This window comes from Pelecanus crispus, chromosome 14, assembly GCF_030463565.1.
Source record: "Pelecanus crispus isolate bPelCri1 chromosome 14, bPelCri1.pri, whole genome shotgun sequence".
In the NCBI taxonomy this organism is placed as follows: Eukaryota; Metazoa; Chordata; class Aves; order Pelecaniformes; family Pelecanidae; genus Pelecanus; species Pelecanus crispus.
The window spans coordinates 18506619-18528538 of NC_134656.1; the positions used below are offsets into that span (position 1 = coordinate 18506619).

The window sequence follows — 21920 nt, forward strand, 5'->3', positions numbered from 1 at the left end:
GGCTGAGATGGAAAACCTGGTAAACCTTCTGTGCTTTCAGGTCCCTCGCTTACACACTGGTGAGATCTTTGCCAAACTGGAAATCTACATGTGGCTTGGGGTAACAAAATATGCAAAGAACTGTTTGGCAGAGCTGCCTGAGGAGTTCAAGTACCTCTCTGAGAGCGGACAGGAGATAGCCCAGCTCTCGGCATACAGTCCTCCCAGCCGGCTCAGCAGGGATGGTGAGTGCAGATGCCGCTTTTCCATGGCTTAACTGTGAGCAGGAGAGCAGAGAGGTGAGAGGTCCTGCCCCAGGGTCAGTGTCCAAGGATTAGGACCTGATCTATCATCTCTACATCATCTCCAAGGCATGACTGGGACAGGGGGACCAGTTTGCTTTCATGGGGACGTGTTTGCACACTCACAGCTGGAGCAGCAGGCAGGACAGGTGCTTCGCAGGCGCTAAATGTGCTGCCAAACTGGCAGTGGGCATGAGGTCTGACCCTTTGCTGAGGCCTGGTGGTGCTCCCCCACAGCAGATGCTCACAGCAGATCACTGCACATTTCACATCATGTCCTTCCCAGAGGTGTCTGGGGAGCCTGCTGAGCTTGTCTTATTTGGCCAAACTTTTTGAGATGTGCTGGCCTTCTGAGAACAATAGTGAGCGCCCCTAGAAGTGGCACCCATTCCTTGCAGGATGTGCGCACTCCTACCTGTCTGGCCCTCTTCTTCATGCATTCTTTTGGCCTCACACAGGGCTGGATTGGGGAACTGGGACCTCTCTTTTTTTCTTACCAGATTTCAGCTATTTCCAGCTCCGAGCCCATCTGTATCAGGCTCGAGGGATCCTCCCTGCAGATGACAATGGCCTTTCAGATCCATTTGCAAGAGTGGTGTTTTCGACTCATTGCCAGACCACCAGGGTGAGACCACTTAAACTCTTGCCTCTGCCTTCTTGGGGACTTGGGGAAAGGAAAATCATCATGTCCTCACTGACACGCTGAAGGCCAGTGCTGGGGCAGTCCCCCTGGAAGTTTTGTAACTCCAGGCACAAGGTATTTGTGTGCTCTGGGCAGTGTGACTATGTTCAGGGAAATTTGACAAAATATATATATCGCTGGGCATGGTCTCAAAGGTTGATTGGCATGTGCTAGTTGTCTCCAAGTGCTGATTTCATGCTTTTACCATCTCCCCTCCTGCCAGGCACCAGCTGCGTGGGAGAGGGGGTGAGCCACGCTTCCTCATTCTCTTCACAAAGTGCATGTGGTTTGTTGCCACTGGCTGTGGTACACTCAGGCCTCCTGTCTCTGTCTGCAGATGCTGGAGGAGACACTGAGCCCCATGTGGAACGAGCTGCTTCTGTTTGACCAGCTCATTATTGATGGGAAAAAAGAAGAGTTGAAAACAGAGACCCCCATCATTATAATCAACCTTTTCAGCCATAATAAATTTGTAAGTGCGGCCATGCTGCCCTCCTGCTGTCATTTCCAGGACAGGGAAGGCAGAGGAGCTCTGAGTGGGTGCTGTGAGTGGGCACTTAGAAGCCACATCTCTGTTTGGTTTCCATGACTCAGCTTGATCCTGGTCCATGGGTGGTGGTGAGTCCTGGGGGCTGTGGCTGAGGTTGAGACTTTCTGCAGGCTTCTGCTATGAGCTGGGGTGAAGCTGCTGGCTGCAGTGTGCAGATGGCTCAGAGATGCCCTGAGCCAGGGCCTGATGAGTGCTCGGTGGATCCACGATCTCTCCTCTTTGGAGAAACACTGCGCCTCTCCCAGCTGCCTGCTCCACTTCCTCGGCAGGGTCACATTGCAGAGGGCTTGTAGCCAGGGGTAGATGATATAGCTCTTAGGGCTGTTCCTTCCTCTTTGTCTCCCAGGTGTCATCTCCCATCCTTCCTCAGTCCTCCCTTTTCTCTCTTCATTAGTACTTTGAAGTCACACTCTTCTCTTGGGGCCTCTTTGTTATCGTAAGGGGAATGGCATAACTCACACCAGATTCTCCTGTGGAGCTCAGCAGCTTTCCGGGGTCCCAGTACAAGACAGACACTGACATACTGGAGCGAGTCCAGAGGAGGCCACGAAGATGCTTGGGGTTGGAGCACAGGACAGAGTGAGGAGAGGTGGAGAGCTGGGTATATTCAGCCTGGAGAAGATGAGGCAAAGGCAGTGTCTTATTGCTGCCTGCAGCTGCCTGATGGGAGAGGGTAGAAAAGGTGGAGTCGGACTTCTCTTGGAGGTACTGAGGGGCAGGATGACAGGCAATGGACACAAGTTGGAACAAGAGAAAAATCCAACTTGATATAAGGAATCAATTTTCATCTAGAGGGAGTTCAAATGCTGGGCCTGGAGCTCAGAGAACTCATGGGATCTCCATCCTTGGAGACATTCAAACCCTGGCTGGATGAGACTCTGAGCAACATGAGCTAGCTTTGATGTTCTCTGGTGCACGGAGGGCTGTTTGTCCAGTTCCGCATGGAGATGGACTGGGAGTTAAGAGGAAGTGCTGCAGCTCTGGATGCAGCAGAGGAAATCAGAGCAGAGGATGGCAAAGGTGGAAGAGCGGTCTTGTGCTGTCCCAGATTGGCTGGAATTAGTGGTGGTCTTTTCTCTGAGGTGGTGAGATAACACAGGGATGCTTTGACCCATTCCCCCCTTTCCCACAGGGCTCCCCCAAGTTCCTTGGCCAGGCCTTTGCCATCCCGCAGGTGAAGCTGGTCGATGAGCCATACACCAAACCTGCGCTGCAGTTCTTTGATTTCTACAAAGGCACCAAAGCAGCGGGAGAGCTCATTGCCACTTTTGAGCTGATTGAGCTGGATTACAGTGGCTATTTGGAGGTAATGGGCTTGTAGGAAGCGGCACATGGTTGCCAGCTCTCTGGGGAGAGCTGTGTGGGTGAGGAGCTGGTTGTGTGGGACCCACCAGAGGATTCCCTGTTGAAAGCCACATCTGGCTTTCAACTGAAGGGAGGCTGCAGGGACAGAGCCTGTGAGCACAGATCAAGAGGGGAGGGAGAGGGGGCATGTCATGGAGTAGAAATGGCTTTCATTGCTTGGTGTGCCCTGGCTCCACCTGTTCAGCCGTCAGTGCCCGAGGACGTGGAGCCGAAGGAGCCCGACTACCTGGGAGACCCCCATGCTGGACGGTTCATCATCCCTGAGGGCATCCGCCCAGTGCTGAAGGAGTTTCGCATAGAGGTGCGCTGCCTTCTACTGGGCTGGCTCCCCACTGGACTGCCCCAAGCAGACAGCGCAGCTGGTCTGTGCAGAGGGCAGGGCTTGGGGAGGGAGTTGGGTTTAGAGCTCAAATGTGCCTCTGAGGCCTGAGCAGATGCCAGAAACAGAGGTGCTTGACACAAAGGAGAAATGATCTCAGCAGTTTAACAGCCGGTGCTGTTGGGTGGCTGGGTTGGGAGGGTAGCCTCATGCCTCCCTTGCGGTCTGTGTCCTGCAGGGTGAGTGGGGTGGCAGCACTGGGCAGGGTTGCAGGCTGTGTGGCCATGCCATGCCTGGCATGTCTCAAGCAGCCCAGCGACTTTGTGTTGTGCTTCAGATCTTGTTCTGGGGCCTCCGGGACCTGAAGCGGGTGAACCTGTTTGAGGTCGATCAGCCGCAGGTGGTCATTGAATGTGCTGGCAAGAAGGTGGAGTCGGAGGTGATCGTGGCCTACAAAGAGAACCCCAACTTCACTGAACTGGTCAAATACATGGACGTGGTGAGTGGGAAGGGGGGGTCCTGCCATGCCAGGATGCACCATGGCCATCCTGCACTCATGCACCACTGTCTGCATGGGGCAAGGTAACAGGGGGGGAGCTGCCCCCAGGGTTTTGCTCTCCTGTGGCCACATGGTTCAGCTGCAGATCAAAACCTTTGTGAAATTGCCTTCCAAAAGCAGTCTCAGCCATCGCCTGTCACCACAAGGCTTTGGTTTTTGGGCAGAGCTGCAAGGTGCCATCAGACCTCCCTGCATGTGGTGGGGCTGCCACGAGTATCGCCCTTGCTCCTGCAAACCCTGTGCATGTTTTTTTTGCAGGAGCTCCCAGAGCAGGTCTACCTGCACCCTCCCCTCAGCATCTTCGTGGTGGAAAAGCGGGCGTTTGGGCACACTGTGCTGGTGGGTACCCACGTTGTGTCCGATGTGATGAAATTCTCTCCCAGAGAGCTGGAGGAGGAACCAGAAGACATGCCCAAAGGTGAGCTGCTTGGCGAGGCTCCCGTGGAGGCAGCAGACAGGTTCTGCCAGTGGCAGAGATCCCTGGCCCTTCCTCTCCTTCCTAGGCAGGCAGCAAAGTCCTCTCCTGAGACCCATAAGATGCCCAGCAAAAGCACAGTGTGGGGCAGGTTAGGGTTGGAGGCAGTTTGTGATCCTGATCTGTAGCACTTGGCTCCAGACTGGTGTTTGGGAAGCAGCAGCAGCCACCAAGCAATGGAGTGCTGTCTAAGGGCTGGCATCCCTCTTTGGCAATGGCAAAGGGCAATTTACAGACTGTTTTCTCCAAGGTTAGCTTAACATTTGCCTCCCCACCAGCAGCGGGGGTTCATCAGTCTGGCAGGACTGTTCATCTGTGGATGTGGCACCTCCTTGGGGTTTCTTTCCCAGGCACTGTTTGCCTTACATTTGTAGAAACTAGAGAAGGGAGAATGGCTTGTGAAGACGTCTTAGTCCAGCAGGACATTTGGCTGGGGCTAGATACTAGGCAGTAACTTATCCTCGTGGAAGGTTTGTGTCTAGAATCAAAGATGACTAGCCTGGGACGGACTGCTGTATTCACCTATTTCCAACCCTCTGTGTAGCCGGGCTGGAGACCTGTCCCCAGTGAGACCTCCATCAAGCTTTAGGGAGCTGGTCCACTAAGACCAAGGATTGAAAGGTTTACGCTTCTCTCACGTTGTTCTGTGAGGTCTATTCATTGGGTAACGGATTCACTAAATAGCTCTGTGATAGCAACAGCCAGAGCTCCTGGAAGTGTGTAAATAAATATGGCACGAAGGGGAAGAAGCAAAGAATTGATCGATCTGTGGTCATTTCTGAGTAGGGAAGGTGTAACTCATAAATCTGAATTCCTGGGAGTCAGCAACAGGCATGTTGATGATGATGGTGGCCAGTCTCAGCACTGTACTTGAATTTCCAATAATATTTTTGCGGGGTCTACTATCAAAAGCTTTAAAAGCAATCACACTATACTGGGGTAACAAGGAGGGTTTTCCTGTGGAATAACAACTGGCCAAAAAGTAGGAAGCTGTGGGCAGAAATAAAGGCATGGAAACATGAAGGTCTTTCTCTTCATCTCAGCTCGGAAGGTCTCATCCCAGCATCTTTGCAGTCAGACCGTGGTAAACATTGGCCTGGCAGCTGGTGACCCAGGTCGCAGCACTCACCCCCTGAGTCTTGTGAAGGTGAGTGATGTGTTGGGCCCAGCAAATTTTGAAGTGTGGAAAGCCAAACTGAAGTCTACAAACAAAAAAGGAAGTTTGGAAGTTCAGAAGTTCAGAGTTAGATTTCAAGCACCAGTTTTTGCTCTGGACCCAAACACTCCTCCCCTGTGTGTTCATCAGCACTGTTACATGTCTGCACTCTGGCACGGGGAGGAGACCTGTGCTGCTTTGTGCCTTGAGAACTGCTGCTGTTGTAGCAAAGCGCAAACCTGGGGTTACAGGTAGCTTTTCACCTCCTGTGCTCTGCCTGAAAGCTGAGCCTCTGCTAGAGGCTCCCAGGGCACTAGAGGAAGGTTGCGTGGGTGTCCTGGTGGTTGTTTCCTCCCTCTGAACCCTTTTCTCTGTTCTTTTAAGGCTCCTTTGAAGAAAATTCCTATCAATAAACTTGTAAAGAAGGAGGATGAATATGAAGAGGAAAAACCAGAGCTGGAAGAACTGGATTGGTGGTCCAAGTACTACGAGTCCCTGAAGGAGCTATATAACCAGGTAATCTTTTGTGACAGCTGCCAGCAGAGGGAAAAAGTGGCTGCACTGGCTTGTGGGAGGTGTTTTCAACAGCACTGAGGTCACAGGAGCCCTCCTGGCATGGATCTGCATGAAGATACGGGCTTTTGTGCATCAAGCACACTTAAGGTAGCCAGGTATCAAGCATCCACCAGGTCGACTGATTTCAGCAGGCAATGGATGTTGAAACATCCCTGAGGCTACGTGCCCAAGTGGTTTGGAGAATGCAATGGGGCTTTTGTTGAGGCACTCCTGAAAATGTGACATTGCTGATTTTAGCTGCAATGCAGGGGCTTTCATGCTGCTTGCTCTCTGTCCTGGCTGTCTTCCCAGGATGTGCTATGGGAGCAGGTCTGCCCCAGATTTCCTTCCTTGCCCTGTGTCCCTTAAATCCCAAACAAAAAAGCCAGCAGGAAGATCTGGGGAGAAGAAAAGGTCATTAAGGCAGTCATTGGATACCCTCCTGCAATGATGTTAATGCTAAACGATCTCAGGCTAGGTATTACTGACTCTGCTGGCAGGAAAGCTTTGAACAGTGTCCTATGCTTGGATGGAGAAGCCTTTACTGTCAGAGATGTTGGGTGACTGTTTGTGTGTATTTCAGACACGCAGTGATGAGGAAGATGCTGAGAATGATGACCTGAATGATGCAGGTGAGTCCTCTAGCAATACCTAGCTCTTCTGTGGGGAGAGCCAGGACTTACACCATCCCAGAGGGTGCTGGGCTTGTGGGAATGGGGTCTGAGCAGGCAATGGCTTTGCAACATTCAGCAAAAACAACACAAAAGGGAGCAGAGAGACTGGAAACATTGACAAGGGCTAACAAAGGCTATTTCAAGTTGAAAACACCAAACTTGTCTCAGAAAAGTTTGGAAAACTGTGTTGAAAGAAAAGGTCTAACTATGCTCTTTCCATGCACAGCTGCCTGTGTCCAAAGTGGTAGTGATGCTTCAGTTAGACATCCACCCAAAACAGCAGTCCATCAAATAAGCATCCATCCAAAGAGGATTAGCTCTCATTTTGCCTTCCCTGACAGCACCTGTGGGCTGGTCCAGCCACCTTCCTCCATTTGGTCTCTGCCCACTTCCTTCCTAAGCAGTAGCCATGCAGGCAAGCAAGTCTGTGCCAATTTTTCTCCTCCAACCCATCCAGCCATGCCTTGCCGGAAAACCTGGGATGCCGTAAGAACACCTGTTACAGGTAGCAATAGCTCCAGTTACCCTGACACAGGTCAAAGCCCTGGGTGAAAGGGCTGTTGCTGGGGTCATTTCATGGACAGACACTTGAGATGATGGGAGAGATCAGAACATTTCCTAATCTCTTATTGCCATTTATAGATGGAGGGAATTTAAATGCATCCTCCATTGACATGGAAGCAGAAGATGAGGCAGTAATTGAAGCTGAACCTGCTCGACCCAAGAGGAAGCTCATTGCCACCCTTCAGGTGATTATTGGGGTGACAGATCTGGCCTCTTTCAGCCCTGGCCCTTTGTCCATGTCCTCCTCACCTCCCTGCATGGAGGTTAGATTGGTAGGAGAACCTGCAGTGTGCACTGGGCCCCCATTGTTGCTGGGCTTTGAAACAGCTAGTGAGAGCTTGGATCCAAGCTGGGATATGTGTGCACATCTGAGGATGGACCTGGGGGTATAAGGGAAAACCATAATACCCTGCACTGACTAATACAGGGGTAAGGTAGGACCAGCTGAAATGGCAGGGAAAGGATGGTCTTTCTGACTCTCGTCCCCTTTAAGATGGCAGGAGAAGGCCTAAAATTACCTTCTACTTATTTCAGATCTACAACTCTGAGCTGGAAAATGAGTTTGCTAATTTTGAAGACTGGCTGTGTATTTTTCCCCTTCATCGTGGCAAAGCAAATGAGGATGAAGATGGAAACGAGGATGAACATTTTGTGGGGAAGTACAAGGTACTGTTTCATTTGAATGACATTTGTGCTGTATGTGGAACAAAATTCTTAGGACAACCTGTATTTCAGAGCATGCTGACACCAGCAAAGCCTTGGAGAGTGCCTGTATGTGCAGCATTCTCCTAAGGAAGCTGGCGGCTCATGGCTTGGACGGGCGTACTCTTTGCTGGGTAAAAAACTGGCTGGGTGGCCAAGCCCAGAGAGTTGTGGTGAATGGAATTAAATCCAGTTGGCGACTGGTCACAAGCAGTGTTCCCCAGGGCTCTGTTTTGGGGCCGGTCTTGTTTAACATCTTTATCAACGATCTGGATGAGGGGATTGCGTGCACCCTCAGTATGTTCGCAGACGACACTGAACTGGGTGGGAGCGTCGATCTGCCCGAGGGTAGGATGGCCCTGCAGAGGGACCTGACAGCCTGGACCGATGGGACAAGGCCAACTGTATGAGGTTCAACAAGGCCAAGTGCTGGGTCCTGCACTTGGCTCACAACAACCCCATGCAGCGCTACAGGCTTGGGGAAGAGTGGCTGGAAAGCTGCCTGGCCGAAAAGGACCTGGGGGTGTTGGTCGACAGCGGCTGAGCATGAGCCAGCAGTGTGCCCAGGTGGCCAAGGCGGCCAACAGCACCCTGGCTTGTGTCAGGAATAGTGTGGCCAGCAGGAGCAGGGAGGTGATTGTCCCCCTGTACTCGGCGCTGGTGAGGCCGCACCTGAGGCCGCACCTGGAATGCTGTGTCCAGTTTTGGGCCCCTCAATACAAGAAAGACATTGAGATGCTGGAGCGTGTCCAGAGAAGGGCAATGGAGCTGGTGAAGGGTCTGGAGCACAGGGCTGGTGGGGAGCGGCTGAGGGAACTGGGATTCTTTAGCCTGGAGAAGAGGAGGCTGAGGGGAGACCTGATCGCTCTCTACAACTCCCTGACAGGAGGTTGTAGTGAGGTGGGTGTTGGTCTCTCCTCCCAAGTAGTTAGCGATAGGACGAGAGGAAATGGGCTCAAGCTGCGCCAGGGGAGGTTTAGATTGGATATTAGGAGAAATTTCTTCATGGAAAGGGTAGTCAATCATTGGAACAGGCTGCCCAGAGAGGTGGTGGAGTCACCATCCCTGAAGGTGTTCAAAAAGCGGTAGACATGGCACTCTGGGACATGGTTTAGTGGGCATGGTGGTGTTGGGTTCATGGTTGGACTGATGATCTTAGAGACCCTTTCCAACCTTAATGATTCCTAGTTTTTACTTTCATTAAAAAATAATCCAGCCAGCAAGCCAGGAAACATGAAATTACTACTCTACCCTTAATTGGTTTAGTGATGGACTTGGCAGTGTTAGGTTAATGGTTGGACTGGATGATCTTAAAGGTCTTTTCCAACCTAAATGATTCTATGGTTCTGTGGTGATGTGAGGCCACATTGTGTCATGGCCAGGGTACTGTTGGTGCCTGTTGAAGCAATTGTGTACTATGGTCCTTTGTTAGCTGATCAATGCACCTGATTTAGATTTTATAGCTCTTGCAAGGAGAAAGCATGAAGCATAAAGGACTCTTATTCTGGTTGGGGCCTCTGGGTATGTTCAGTATGCAAATAAGAATTAGTGATTTTCACTGGTTTTAAAATTAGTAAAACTTGTTTAAAAGAGGCATCGTCCTCCCACCCAGGAGCTCTTGAAGACTCTGAAATATCAACTACAGAAGCTGATTTAAGAAGCTCCCTAGAAAACCTTTGGTGCTCCCTGCCTTTGGCAGTCCAAAGTGGCTGGAGATGTTCAGATCTTCTGGCATTGGCAATGGTCTGACAGCCTGCAGCCTAACTTGCAAACAGGGACTGCCTGGTCCATGTGGACATGACAGTGCCTTTGGAAAGGACTGTCCCATGGGTGCAGGGTGTCTGTGGTCTGCATGGGGCAATGGCTCTGATTTTCCAGTTGGCAGGTGAAGCTGGTCTTGGTGGCTCCAATCCCCTGAGGTATTGTCTTTTGTATCTAGTTGTTACTTGCAATGTCTTTTCTGCAGGGCTCCTTCTATGTCTACCCCACTGAGGAAGCTGGCACGGAGCCCAGGGTCTCCGAGGGCATTCCAAGGAACAGACCCATCAAGGTTCTCGTAAGAGTTTACATTGTTAAGGTAAGTCTCTGGTGGTGGTGGCAGTAATGCTTGGAGGTCTGTCCCTCCCTATGGAACTCCTGCCATTCTCTGCTCAGTAAATATGAGCAGTGGCACTTGTGAAAAGCTCGATGCTGGCTTGAAGGCTCTGCCAGCCCAGTGGAAGTCAGCTCATGTTGTCCATGGGGAGCCTTCCATGCTTTGTAGCTTCAGGAGGTGCTAAAAATCCAGATGGGCATTTCTTGGCTCCTCATCTGCCTTGAGACAGTGAGCAAGTAGGTGGGCCAACAGCTGGAGACATTGGTGGCTTGTTGAGTGGGGATTTGTGTGGGAACAAGTGCCTGTTTCACTGCCAGGGCAGCTGCTGGAGGGACCTGACCAGTGGGCTTGGGGGGGTCTCAGGCCTGTGCAGTGTTCCTTGTGCAGGTTGCTCGCTGCAGTTGATGTATGGCAGAACCTCTGTGTATTCCAGGCTACGAACCTGTCTCCAGCAGACCCCAACGGCAAGGCAGACCCCTACGTGGTGGTGACTGTGGGGCAGGAGCAGAAGGACACAAAGGAGCGATACATCCCAAAGCAGCTCAATCCTGTGTTTGGAGAGTATGCAGGAAGTTTTCTTCTAGCAGGTTTAATGGGAATAGTGCAAATCTGTGGCTCAGGCTGTGGCCCAGCATGTGTGGTCTTATGTTCCTTTGTGCTGGAGAATCTTGTGCTGTAACACAAAGGTCCCAGGCATGTCTCTTGCCTCTGGCTGACACAGGAGCCATAAGTGTCTTGGGTTAGGAGGGGAGCACTCCCAAGGGCTTGATTTAACAGACAAAGTAGCAAGCCAAGCAGGAACAGAGCACTGGAGAGGTTTTTCCCTAGCTCCAGGACTTCTATCCAAGGGCATACATTCCTGGAAAAGTAACTCCTTTGTTTGAACATGCACACTGAAAACAGCACGCAGCAAAAACTGCACACTGAACTTATGGAGAACCAAACTCTATCAGAGGTCTTTGAGTTGTCAAATACAGGTCTTAACTGTGTAGGATGATCAAAGCAGAGCATGTGTTTCATTTCCATCCTCTTTGCTAATTGCATTCTCCCTGTCTGCTTCTGTCCAGAGTTGTGGAGCTGACAGTCTCCTTTCCCATGGAATCAGAACTCACTGTGGCAATATTTGACCATGATTTGGTTGGATCTGATGATCTGATTGGGGAGACCAAGATTGACTTGGAGAATCGATTCTACAGCAAGCACAGGGCCAACTGTGGAGTTGCTTCTCAGTATGACATGTAGGTACAGGTGTGACACATTAGGGCCATGAGGCACATTCTTCTTGCCTACCATTTGGGTGGGTAACAGAGTACCTCCAGTTTTGCAGGTCAGAGCTTCCATGCACGGTATTCTTTGAGCAGGTGTCCCACGGATTCACTATAAGTTACACGGATAACTTCATCTCATTCAGACTCCTACCAGCTTCCTGTGATAGCTGTAATTCCTACTGTAGACTAATATATTTTGCATATAGTAGCAAAAAATTCTTTAATGCTTTCATATTGGTGTTCTGGGGGAAAAGGGCTCACTTGACATTGATGTGATTTTGACCTCTTTCAGAAAAGTAGGGCAGTTTCTCTGGCAGTAGCTAACTGTGTGAGCAGCAAGGCTCATGACACCTGTTTTTCTTTGGCCTCATTCAGTATGGATTCTCTGGTGTCTTTGGCCAGTTTTCTGTAAATGTCTCTTCTCCTGCCATGCTACTGGAGAATTAGCGGTGAGGATGGAGTTGAGTCCCCAGCGCTGCTAAAACCTCTCTCCCACTTACGAACTGCAGCTGGAATTGCTCCTGGTGCTGCCCTGAAGCTAATGGTTCTGTGGGGTGCCAGCCTGGCTTGTTCTGGGGGAGGAGAGCTTGTTAAGCTTTTCATTCATTAAGCTTTTGTGTGCCTGTGGTTTTCCCAGTGAAAATCTGAGCAGTGATCTGGTGGCATAGCCTGTCCTGTAGGGAAGGCAGGGCATTTCACAGCCTAGGAAAAAAGCCTGTTGTGTCTAAGCTGAAGATATTGTCAATGTTCTCCCTTCTCTGCAGAAATGGCTACAACATGTGGCGAGACGCTTTCAAGCCCACACAGATCTTGGATAGTTTATGCAAGAAAAACTCCCTCCCTGCAGCAGAGTACAGACGGGAGGAGGTCAAAGTGAACAATAAAATATTCAAGGTCCCTCCAGAGGCTTTCCCTGAAGGTACAGAGGGCTTCGGGAACAATGACTGCTCCCTTAAAGAGCTGCCTGTGCTCAGCAGTGCGCGTGCTGGTGAGAGGTCTGGGAACCCACCAGCTTCTCTTCCCTGAAGTGTCCAGGCTGGTTGCCCCAACTCTGTGCCCTGCATGACCCAGCTTTCTGGGTCACCATGGGGAGCATCCTTGGTGCTCAGTGGCCTGGTTTCAGTGGATGCCGGTGTTGCACTGGGGGAAAATGTGGTCCAGGCCATTAGGTCCCAAAATAGCTTCCCAGGCAGCAGGTGGAGCAAAGTAAACCCGCTTGCACAGCAGTGATGCACACGGGGGTTTGATGGCTTGTGCAGCCACAGAAGGCATAGCTTATTCTGGTGGCTGACACTGGCACAAAGCTGTACCTCCATCTGCTCGTGACCACCATCAGCAAGATACTGGCATTGGTTTTGGGGTTTTTTTTTGGGGGGGGGTTCAGCCTCCTTTCCTGTTTTAGCTGGCTTTGTTCTTCAGGGATGCTCTCTGCTTCTGGTAGCTTTGGGTGCCTTGGGTGACTCCCCACTGCTCCTCACTACTGTTGATTTCCTCCTTGTGGGCAGCTTCTGCTTCTCCTTTGCTGTTTTTCTTTCCTCCCCACTGGCATTACAAACCCTGAGCCAGGGCCACGGATGTCCAAGAACACAGCAACCTTTCATGCCCTCTGCCAGCAGTGATGGAGAACTTCCCTGAGCACAGGCCTGTCCCTGCTGTGCATGTTCCTTTCAGTGGCCAACACCTGTGCAATCAAATCCAGCCTGGAGGAAAGGATGGAGTGGATGTGGCCCACTTGTGGATGGCTGGGTCCTGCAAGGCAATGCTATGTAGCCTGCAGAAGGAACGATCCCTGTGCCCGACCTGCCCAGAGAGGGGGGACTGATCTGTACAGCCAACTTTACCTTCTGTTCATTTCAGTGCTGCTGTTCCTCAGCTTTCTGCTGGCCTCTATGGCTTATGTCATGAAAGGGAAAGAAATCCTGTGCAGGAGAGGGCAAGGAGCCTCCAAAAGCCCTTTTCCCCTTTTCTCAGGTCACTGGGTAGCTGGAAGGGAGAAACAAGGTGCTCTCCTAGTGTTCCTGAGAGCCATGGCTGCAGTTGGTGCCCCGTGAGCCTCTGCTGTGCTCAGGGACTGCCTGGGGTGGTTTCGGTCTCGGACTGATCTCCACAGGGCAGATGCTCTCCATAAACCCAGGAGTGGGTGGGTCATTGCTTCCTCACCTGTTGGTTCCTGCTTTTCTCCCCACCAGCAGGATTTGGTCTTGAACTGCCATTTGGCTTCGGTGTGCCAAATGAGTCAATTAATCTCCATTAATTAATGGAGAGCGCAGCTGCATGTCACTGCCAAGTGACAAGTGGTGCTTTCCTGGAGCACTTCTAGGGCAAAACCTATCATCCATGGATCTGCTGGCACTACCACAGAGACATGGGGGCTTCAACTGCCCCAGAGGGTCACATCCTCCTCAACGTCCCCTGGATCCTTTTCCTAGGGCCACAGTAAAATCTTTTTTGCCCTTTTCCTCTTACTTCTCTTAGCTTGTTTGTCTTCCTGCCTACAGTTTTCCTCATCACTGCAATATATTGAACTCCTTCCCTTCATCCTCACCCTCCTGCTTCTCCCCATATTGTTTTTCTGTGGAGGTGCTTGTTTGCCCAGTCCATCATCTTCCCTTACTTGTGCCTATGACATACGTTGTGGTGTGGCTCTTGCTGGCCAGACACCTTCATCTTCTACCTGGCTGTGTCCTGCTGCAGAGGCCTCTGTGAGGAACAAGAGAGGAGTGGCAGATGAGACTTGGTCCGTGGATGATGAACATAAGGCTTTGTACGTCCTGCAGCACTGGGAAGAGATGCCAGGATACGGGTACAAGCTGGTACCAGAGCATGTGGAGATCCGGTCCCTGTACAACCCAGAGAACCCCGGGCTTGTGCAGGTGAGATGTGTTTCCTTGCCCAGCCTAGACGTTGCACTGGGGAAGGACCTTCAGGGCAGCTGTTTCCCAGCCCTCTGGCTGGTCCCCTGTTGTCCTTTTGTCTCCTCATCATGGCATGAATCCCATGCATTGCACCTTCCTGGGTGGGTGACTGGAGCTGTGTCTGTGGATGGCTGGCCCTGCTATGAAGTGAGGACTGTTGGCCTTGGGTGTCCTTTGCTCAGATCCACCCTCTGACCTCTCATGGTGCTTCTGAACAGCCTTTCCTCAAGGGACCTCTGTCCGTTGATGTGGTCACAATGCTGGTGGTCCAGAGTCCTTCCTGTGTCCTCAGGCCACGTAGCACTGCTCTGATGAGGATGCTGTGTGGGTAGCAGGGGACCTGCCCTGCCTTCTGAGCCCTACCACCATGCATCATGGTGGGTGGTAGTGTCCTTGCCTATCTCTGCCTCTTCCTCGGCTTTGTTCCCTACCATTGCTGCTTTGCTCCCCTGCAAGAACCCTGTTCTGCCCCCTTGGCTTCTCCCTGGGGGCACAACATAACTGATGGCTGGAGGAGAAACATTCCTTCTCAGTTCTGTGCAGTGCAGTGATCTGAGCTCAGGCATTTCAGTGTCCTGCACTGAACATCTCTTGTTCCTTCAGGTACCAGAGGTCTGTAAGTCACTCTGCAGCCACTCTGGCTTTGGCTGGCATTGGAAACGCATGTGGGGAGGGGGAGGGTCAGACCCATCACTTTTTAGTTTTCTTGGTTATGCTGAAGCGTTGCATCATCATATGCTTCTTGTTAAGATAGAGGAACATGTTTGCATCTCTTTGAAATTAACTCAGTTCAGCTGAAATGTTTTTTCTTGGGAGCAAGGTGGGGAGGGAAATAAGCAATTTTTGGTAGGTTTCATTTTTTCCCTACCTAAATTCCAGTCACATGTCACTCTGAAGTGCTGGGGATGGAGAGAGCCAAGCAGTGGCTTTCTAGTGAGAGCTTTCCCTGCAGGAAGCCCTTGCTCCTTGAAGCCGGAGTGTGGTCTGTCTTTTGCAGTTTCTCTGCTGTCTTCTCTCACCAGGGCTCCTTGCACATGTGGATTGACATGTTTCCAACCGATGTCCCTGCACCACCACCTGTCAATATCAAGCCGCGACTGCCTGTCAGGTAGCACCCATGGGAGTGGGGCTGGGGCCGGTGAGCTGGGTCACTGTCCCTCACCATACCTGACGGGATGTGCCATGGAGTCCTGCACAGGCTGACGGTCTGTGCTAGCTTGGCATGCAGCCCTCCTCTCTGCTTCAGCTCTGGCTGTGGGATGGTTTCTTGGGTGTTATCGACATGGGGCATAAGCGCTTCAGCTGCACAAGTGTTTGTGAAGGGCAGGATTAATCTCTCTAACGCTGGACATGAAGGTCATAGAAACCCAGGTCAGAGCTACTCATCTAGTGTACAGATGACATCTGGGTGCTTGGAGAAGTGAAGTTGAATCTGCTGTTTCAACTGATCTGATGGGGCTATTGAGGTGGAGGGTCCAGATTTTCATTTCATTAAAAAGTAATCCAGCCACCAAGCCAGGAAACATGAAATTACTACTCTACCCTTAATTGGTTTAGTGGTGGACTTGGTAGTGTTAGGTTAATGGTTGAACTGGATGATCTTAAAGGTCTTTTCCAACCCAAATGATTCTATGATTCCTCTCAGAGGTGCACATGAAAGGACAAGAGATAATGGACACAAATTGCAGCAAGGAAAACTCCAAGTGGGTATAGGGAAAACATTTTCCCAATGAGAGTGAAGCTACCCTGGGATAGGGACAGAGTGACCCAGAGAGGTGCTGGGATATCCATCCTTGGAGGTATTCAAAACTCATGCAGACAAGGCCCTGAGTAATCTGATCTACTATGAAGTTAGAGCAAGAGGTTGGAGCAGAGACTTCAGAGGTCCCTTCCTGCCTAAGCTTTTCTGTGCTCCTATGGCTAGGGGCTGCTGGGTGGATCCATCAGGGATTTGCTTTGCAAAAGCCGCCTGTTTTGACTGTGGGTGTTTGTCCTGTGGGGTTGTAGCCCCCAAGGAAGGGCTTTGTGCTTGGCAGTGAGACTGCTGGGTTGCGCTTGGCCAGAGGAGCCCTAGCAGGGGACCACAGTGCTAGGAGGGTTCAAGTCCTGCTGCTCTGCTGGTGTGGGCTTGACCTGCTCTCCCAGGCACCGGAGGCAAGAGCATGTGTCTCACTCACCCCTGTGTCATTCCCACAGCTACGAGCTGCGTGTGATTATCTGGAACACAGATGACGTGATCCTTGATGATGTCAACCCCATAACAGGAGAGCCTTCCAGTGACATCTATGTGAAAAGGTCTGATGGAGCCTGGCTGTCCTGCTCCCTGCCCTGCCCCACATCCTCACTGCCTCCTCTGAACCTCTGCTCCTCCCTGTCTCAGCACGAGGTGCCCAACTCCAGTCCCCTGCATGGACTGCTATACCCCCAAAGAAGTTGGTCAGGTGTTGGTCTGGTTTGGCTCTTTGACTCTTCCTTTCCTGCTACCCCATGGGGTTCAGCCCTTCCATCCTTCTGCTCTGCTTTTGGGGCTGGCTGACAGGAGATAACTGAGTTTCTCCTGCAGCTGGATAAAGGGTCTTGACCACGACAAGCAGGAGACGGATGTTCACTTTAACTCCTTGACCGGGGAGGGCAATTTCAACTGGAGGTTCATCTTCCGCTTCAACTATCTCCCAACCGAGAAGGAGATCACCTACAAGAAGAAGGACTCTGTCTTCTCTGTGGAGGAATCAGAGTTTCGGGAACCGGCTGTTCTGGTCCTCCAGGTCTGGGATTATGACAGGATCTCAGCTAATGACTTTCTAGGTATGGTGTGACCTGCTGGAAGTGGGGTGACCTGTCCCTCACCTTGCTAGAGTATTACAGCATTTCCCCCAGGGCCCAGCCCTCTGATAAGGGACACCAGGAGCATCAGATCAAGCTCTTCAGCTCAGCAGTCACCTGGGCTGTTTTTTCATGTGCAAGCTATAGGCAGAGCCTGGAGATACGCACCTCTCCTAAACAGACACATTGAGCTTACATGCTTGTCCCAGAGCCTTGGCGTCCTTTTTCAGGGCCTGCCGTGCCATGGGACTTCCAGGTTCTGCTTCCTCACAACCTTTCTGATAAACTTGCTCATTTTCCCTGCTCTCACTTAGATCTGCAGATCCCAAAGACTTGGCTAAAGAGCAGTGTTGCCAGGAGCTTATGTTGTGGGCACAGGGATTGGCAATCTTTGTGAAACCATTTGCACTTGAGTTGCGGCATCCCATCGCTGGGGGCTTAGAGCTCCCTGGCTGCTCTGGTACTTCCCAGTAACCAGACCTGCTGAGTTGGGCATGCAGCAGGGCCTAGCGACAAAGCTGGGCTGGTGGTGATTCCGCTCACACTATGCTAGCACAAATGCTGCTGCTTCTCTCCTGCTTCTGCTGCCATCCCGAAGTTTGTAGGACTCCATTCAGTTGTCACTCCCTTCAAACTTTGGCCACCCCATTAAAAAGCAGCTCCTTTGCCTTGCTGTCTCTTGGGCAGGATAAAACTCTCTTTATTCATCAACCTTCCATGGTTGAAGGGCTTTACCTCCATGAGGCACTCCCAGTGGTGATTGGTTCAGCCATGCTACTCGGGCACTGAAGAAAGTGTTAAGACTGCAATCCCAATAATTGCTGTCATGTACGATCTCAGGAACTTCTAGGCAGGAAGGGGCTTCTGCAGTCTTTATTGCAATCTCCTGCTCCAAGCAGGGCTAGATGCAACATAGGTCAGGTTGCTCAGTGCCTTGTCTGGATGAGTTCTGAGTATATCCAAGCATGGACACTCCAGCACCCTTCTGGGCCCCTTTTTCGTGGCTGCACCATTCTCATAATTCTTGAGTTTTTTTTACTTGCAGCAGCTTGTGCCCATTGCCTTATGGGCTTTCATCATCCACTTCTGAGAAGAGTCTAGCTCCATCTGCTCTATAGCTTCCTTTGGGCTGTGAGAGATGCAGTAAGATCTCTCCCTTGACCTCTCTTCTCTGGGTTGAACATGTATGGGTCTCTCAACCCATCCTGCTATGGCACATACTCTAGCCTTGACCATGCCAGCCACTGGACTCTTTCTATTTAGTTGACACCTTTCTTGTTTTGGGGGCCCAAAACTGGGCACTGTATCCAGATGCAGTCTCACCAGAGTTGAGCAGAGGAGAATACCCACATCCCTTGGTTGCTGGCTATGCTTTTGCCAATACAGGCTAGTACGTGAAAAGACTGATTTGTTACAAGGGCTCAATGCCCAAGTGGGACGTGAGCTCCTTTCAAGGAGGACAGGGCACAAGGCTAAGCAGGGAAATGAGCTGAGGCTGTTTCAGATGTAAGGCAAACTTGAAACCTTTAAAGAGTTTCCCAGACTTTATAATTTTTTATTGACATTTGCAGGAATGAGAGGGGAAGAGGAGCTTAGACATGTGAGGAGAGCGGGGTGGGACATGGTAAAGGAGTCAGCCCACTATACCACACCCAAACCAAACTGGCCACATCAGAGACGAGGCAAGACCTGTGGCTTCTGTTTCTTAGTCTCTAACTCTTGGGCTGGCCCTTTCTTATGCTGAGCTTCAGGTTCTGCACCTGTAAATGTGCAGGACTCTGCTAGATCATTGCAGCAGTTGGGACCTCCTCGTGGTTGTGGGAGCATGGCTGAGACAGAAGGCCAAATGGTGTGTGGGGCTGATCTCAGGATTTCACCATGAGCTCTTGTCTTGACTGTGCCTGCAGGCTCCATTGAGCTGAAGCTGCATGACATGGTGCGGGCAGCGAAGAGCTCAGAGCATTGCACCATCAAGATGGCCAAGGAGAATGCAACACCTCGCTTCTCCATCTTCCGAAACAAGCGCATGAGGGGCTGGTGGCCCTTCATCAAACTCAAAGATCAAGAAGACGAGAAGAGAGAGGAAAGAGAGGAAAAGCAGAAGAAGAAGAAAAAGAAGTGGAGAAGCTCAGTCAAACCAGAGGATGTGGAGTTCACAGACCCCAGTGGGAACAAGTACCTCCTGACGGTAAGGCAGGGTGCTGGCACAGGAGAGCAGAGAGCCAGTGTTTTGCCTCTGCCTTGACATGGCGACCTCTCCTGCATGCACATGACCTACAGAGGCAGCAATGACCCAGCTGCCCAGGACCTTGTGCAGGGGCCTGGAGACTTGTCCCGTCTGCTGCAAATCCAGCACCTCATCTACCCAGAAGTGCCAGCGGCAGTGGCATGCAGGGTGTGTCCAACTTCATGTCTTCCTCTGTGCTTCCCATAGAGCAGTGCTCAGTGAGGGGAGCAAAGCAGGAGGCACATGGCTCTCCATCAACCAGACAGGACAGCAGCACAATCTTGTCCTAGGGTCTCTGCCTACCCCAGACAGGCAGGTGCCAACTGTCCCAGGGCAGGCTTGCTGCTGATGGCCCTGCTGGTGGATCATTGTTTGTCCCCAAGGGTGGGTTTTGCTCAGTGCCAGTGTGGGAGGCTGCAGACAAATCCAGATAGCTGGGGAGCGCATTACAATATGGTGCCTTGTCTGCAAAACAGTTAGTTTCTGGCCAGGCTAGTTTCTGCTGGCTGCAAAGTGAGAGAGTCTGTAGCTAATGCCTGGAGAGAAAAGTTAATTGCTCTGAGCATCTGTAAGTGGAACTGGGAGAAAAATACCCAGTTCTGGCAGGGTGTGTGGTCAGGAGGCTGGTCTGCAAAGCAACACATGCAGCTGTGGCTCAGACATGTTCCCCCTCCAGGGTAAGGTGGAAGCGGAGTTCCAGCTGCTGACTGTGGAGGAGGCTGAGAAAAGTCCTGTTGGTTTGGGCCGAAAAGAGCCTGAACCCCTGGAAAAGCCCAAGTGAGTATTTGTGTTATCACCTTTAACATGGATGGACAGTGCCATGTTTTCAGCAGCTGTTTGCATGGGGACAAGGTGCATGTCAGGAAACTGAGAGCAATCAGTGAGGCCCTGGGCAGTGGGGTCTGCAGGACTGGGGCTGCCAGGGCTTCCCAGAGCTTGAGTGGATCCAGCAGGACTTGTGGCTGCAGCATCCGGGCCAGGGCTGATCTTGGTGAGGTACTCAAGGTAGCTATGCCATAAAATCGCTTGTACAAAAAGGGCAGCTCTGGTTTAACCATGTGAATGCACCCGTTAGCCACATGGGTGCAGAGCAGCACTGCGGGGGCTGTCCTGACGCTCAGGTCCTGTTGTCTCCAGTGCGTTCACAGGCACTGTAGTTATTGCAGTCTGGAAGCAGCAGGAAGAGCTGGCAACACATGAGGGTGGCAGGGCACCAAAGCAGAGGGGCCAACGTGCTACTCTGTGGATTGAGCCTGTGCTTATCCATTCTTCCCTTCCTGTTCCAGCCGGCCAAAAACTTCTTTCAACTGGTTTGTGAATCCTATGAAGACCTTTGTGTTCTTTATCTGGAAGCGGTACAAGAAATACATCATTGTGCTGTTCATTGTCGCTGTTCTGACTGTCTTCCTGGTTCTTTTGATCTACACCATGCCTGGATACATCAGCGAGAAGATCATCAATGGATAAATGCTCTGCAGCACAGGACTACTCAAAGACAGGGGTGGTGATTGCAGGAATTGAGACTGGACCAGAAAGTTTGAGGAAATCCTGCAGGTGCAGAAGCAAACTTCAGAGTGAGACCTGCAGAAGTGGCCTCTGGGGAGTCACATTTCATGCTAAGTACTCATGAGATGCCAAGAAACAAAGTAACCAACCTACTAAATAAGGCAAAGTTCTTGAAGGACAGTTACAGCTTTGGGAAAAAAATTGTTCTTTGTGTGACTGGGGTGGGAGAGTGTGCAAACAGGGCCTGCTGGGGCTGTTGCTGCGGACATGGCAGCTGAAACCATCTCTTGCCATTGAGAGTGATTCTGGCAGAGGTCATAGAATCATAGAATGCTTTGGGTTGGAAGGGACCTTCAGAGGTCATCCAGCCCAACCCCCCTGCAGTGAGCAGGGACAGCTTTAACTAGATCAGGTTGCTCAGAGATTGTTACTAGAAAATTGATTGTGAACTGTGTATTGGTGATTTTGACATACACCAACAGAATTAACATTAGATGAAATGAAATGACATATAAGTTTCTCTAAGGTGCACCAAATTTCTAATATAAGTTACAAAGTATGTCTATCACCTTTATTTGTTTCATTTAATGCTCATTTATAGTAGGATTTTTATTCCATTTAGTAATTGTGTATTTACAGAGGGTCGATTCCAATAGACTTGATCAAGGCATATAATTTACATTCACATTTAAGTTCCTAATGACCTAACATTCCTAATGATACTGATTCACTTGCTCAAAAATAAGGATGCAAATGTCAAGCGCCATTTGAAACACCTTACAATATGTAAGACAGTATCATGAGGCTACCAGTTACTACGCAGGACCCATGTCCCTCTGGCTCAGCAGCTGGAGGACTGGTGACATGCCCCCATTGCTAACACCCATCTCAAGAGATGGGGGTATACGGAGCCATCCATGCCCCAGCTTGACAACACTTGGCACTTCCCAGGCCTTTGCCTGAAGAATTCAAAACACATTGTACAGGGGGAAGGCAGGTCTGGTGTAGGGTCCTGGTGGAGGTAGGACCTGGAAGACCTTTGAATGGGGCTCCCCAGGGAGAAGAATGACAGAGCCAAGGTAGCCATGAGCTTCCTGCTGTGCCAAGAGCACAGGAACAGCTCTTGGAGTTGGCTCTGGATGTGGCAGCACTCCCTAGGACACAGACTTTCCGTTTGTTACTCCTTACAAACTGCTTAACAGCT

General features: G+C 51.0%; 1 protein-coding gene across 1 annotated transcript in view; it reads left to right on the forward strand.

The window, feature by feature from the left end:
* LOC104027345 (fer-1-like protein 4) overlaps positions 1-20878 on the forward strand; it is a 40381-nt gene extending 19503 nt beyond the window's left edge. The window contains exons 23-45 of the mRNA XM_075720992.1: positions 41-224; positions 782-906; positions 1301-1435; positions 2646-2819; positions 3063-3179; positions 3535-3696; positions 4015-4174; positions 5275-5378; positions 5772-5903; positions 6526-6574; positions 7259-7365; positions 7715-7846; positions 9849-9959; positions 10411-10538; positions 11045-11215; positions 12010-12164; positions 13940-14118; positions 15183-15268; positions 16357-16455; positions 16724-16965; positions 18891-19171; positions 19887-19987; positions 20497-20878. Of these exons, the coding sequence (XP_075577107.1) occupies positions 41-224; positions 782-906; positions 1301-1435; positions 2646-2819; positions 3063-3179; positions 3535-3696; positions 4015-4174; positions 5275-5378; positions 5772-5903; positions 6526-6574; positions 7259-7365; positions 7715-7846; positions 9849-9959; positions 10411-10538; positions 11045-11215; positions 12010-12164; positions 13940-14118; positions 15183-15268; positions 16357-16455; positions 16724-16965; positions 18891-19171; positions 19887-19987; positions 20497-20677 (3315 nt within the window). The 3' untranslated portion in view covers positions 20678-20878. The remainder of the gene's footprint in view (positions 1-40; positions 225-781; positions 907-1300; positions 1436-2645; positions 2820-3062; positions 3180-3534; positions 3697-4014; positions 4175-5274; positions 5379-5771; positions 5904-6525; positions 6575-7258; positions 7366-7714; positions 7847-9848; positions 9960-10410; positions 10539-11044; positions 11216-12009; positions 12165-13939; positions 14119-15182; positions 15269-16356; positions 16456-16723; positions 16966-18890; positions 19172-19886; positions 19988-20496) is intronic.
* Positions 20879-21920: the final 1042 nt, after the last annotated feature.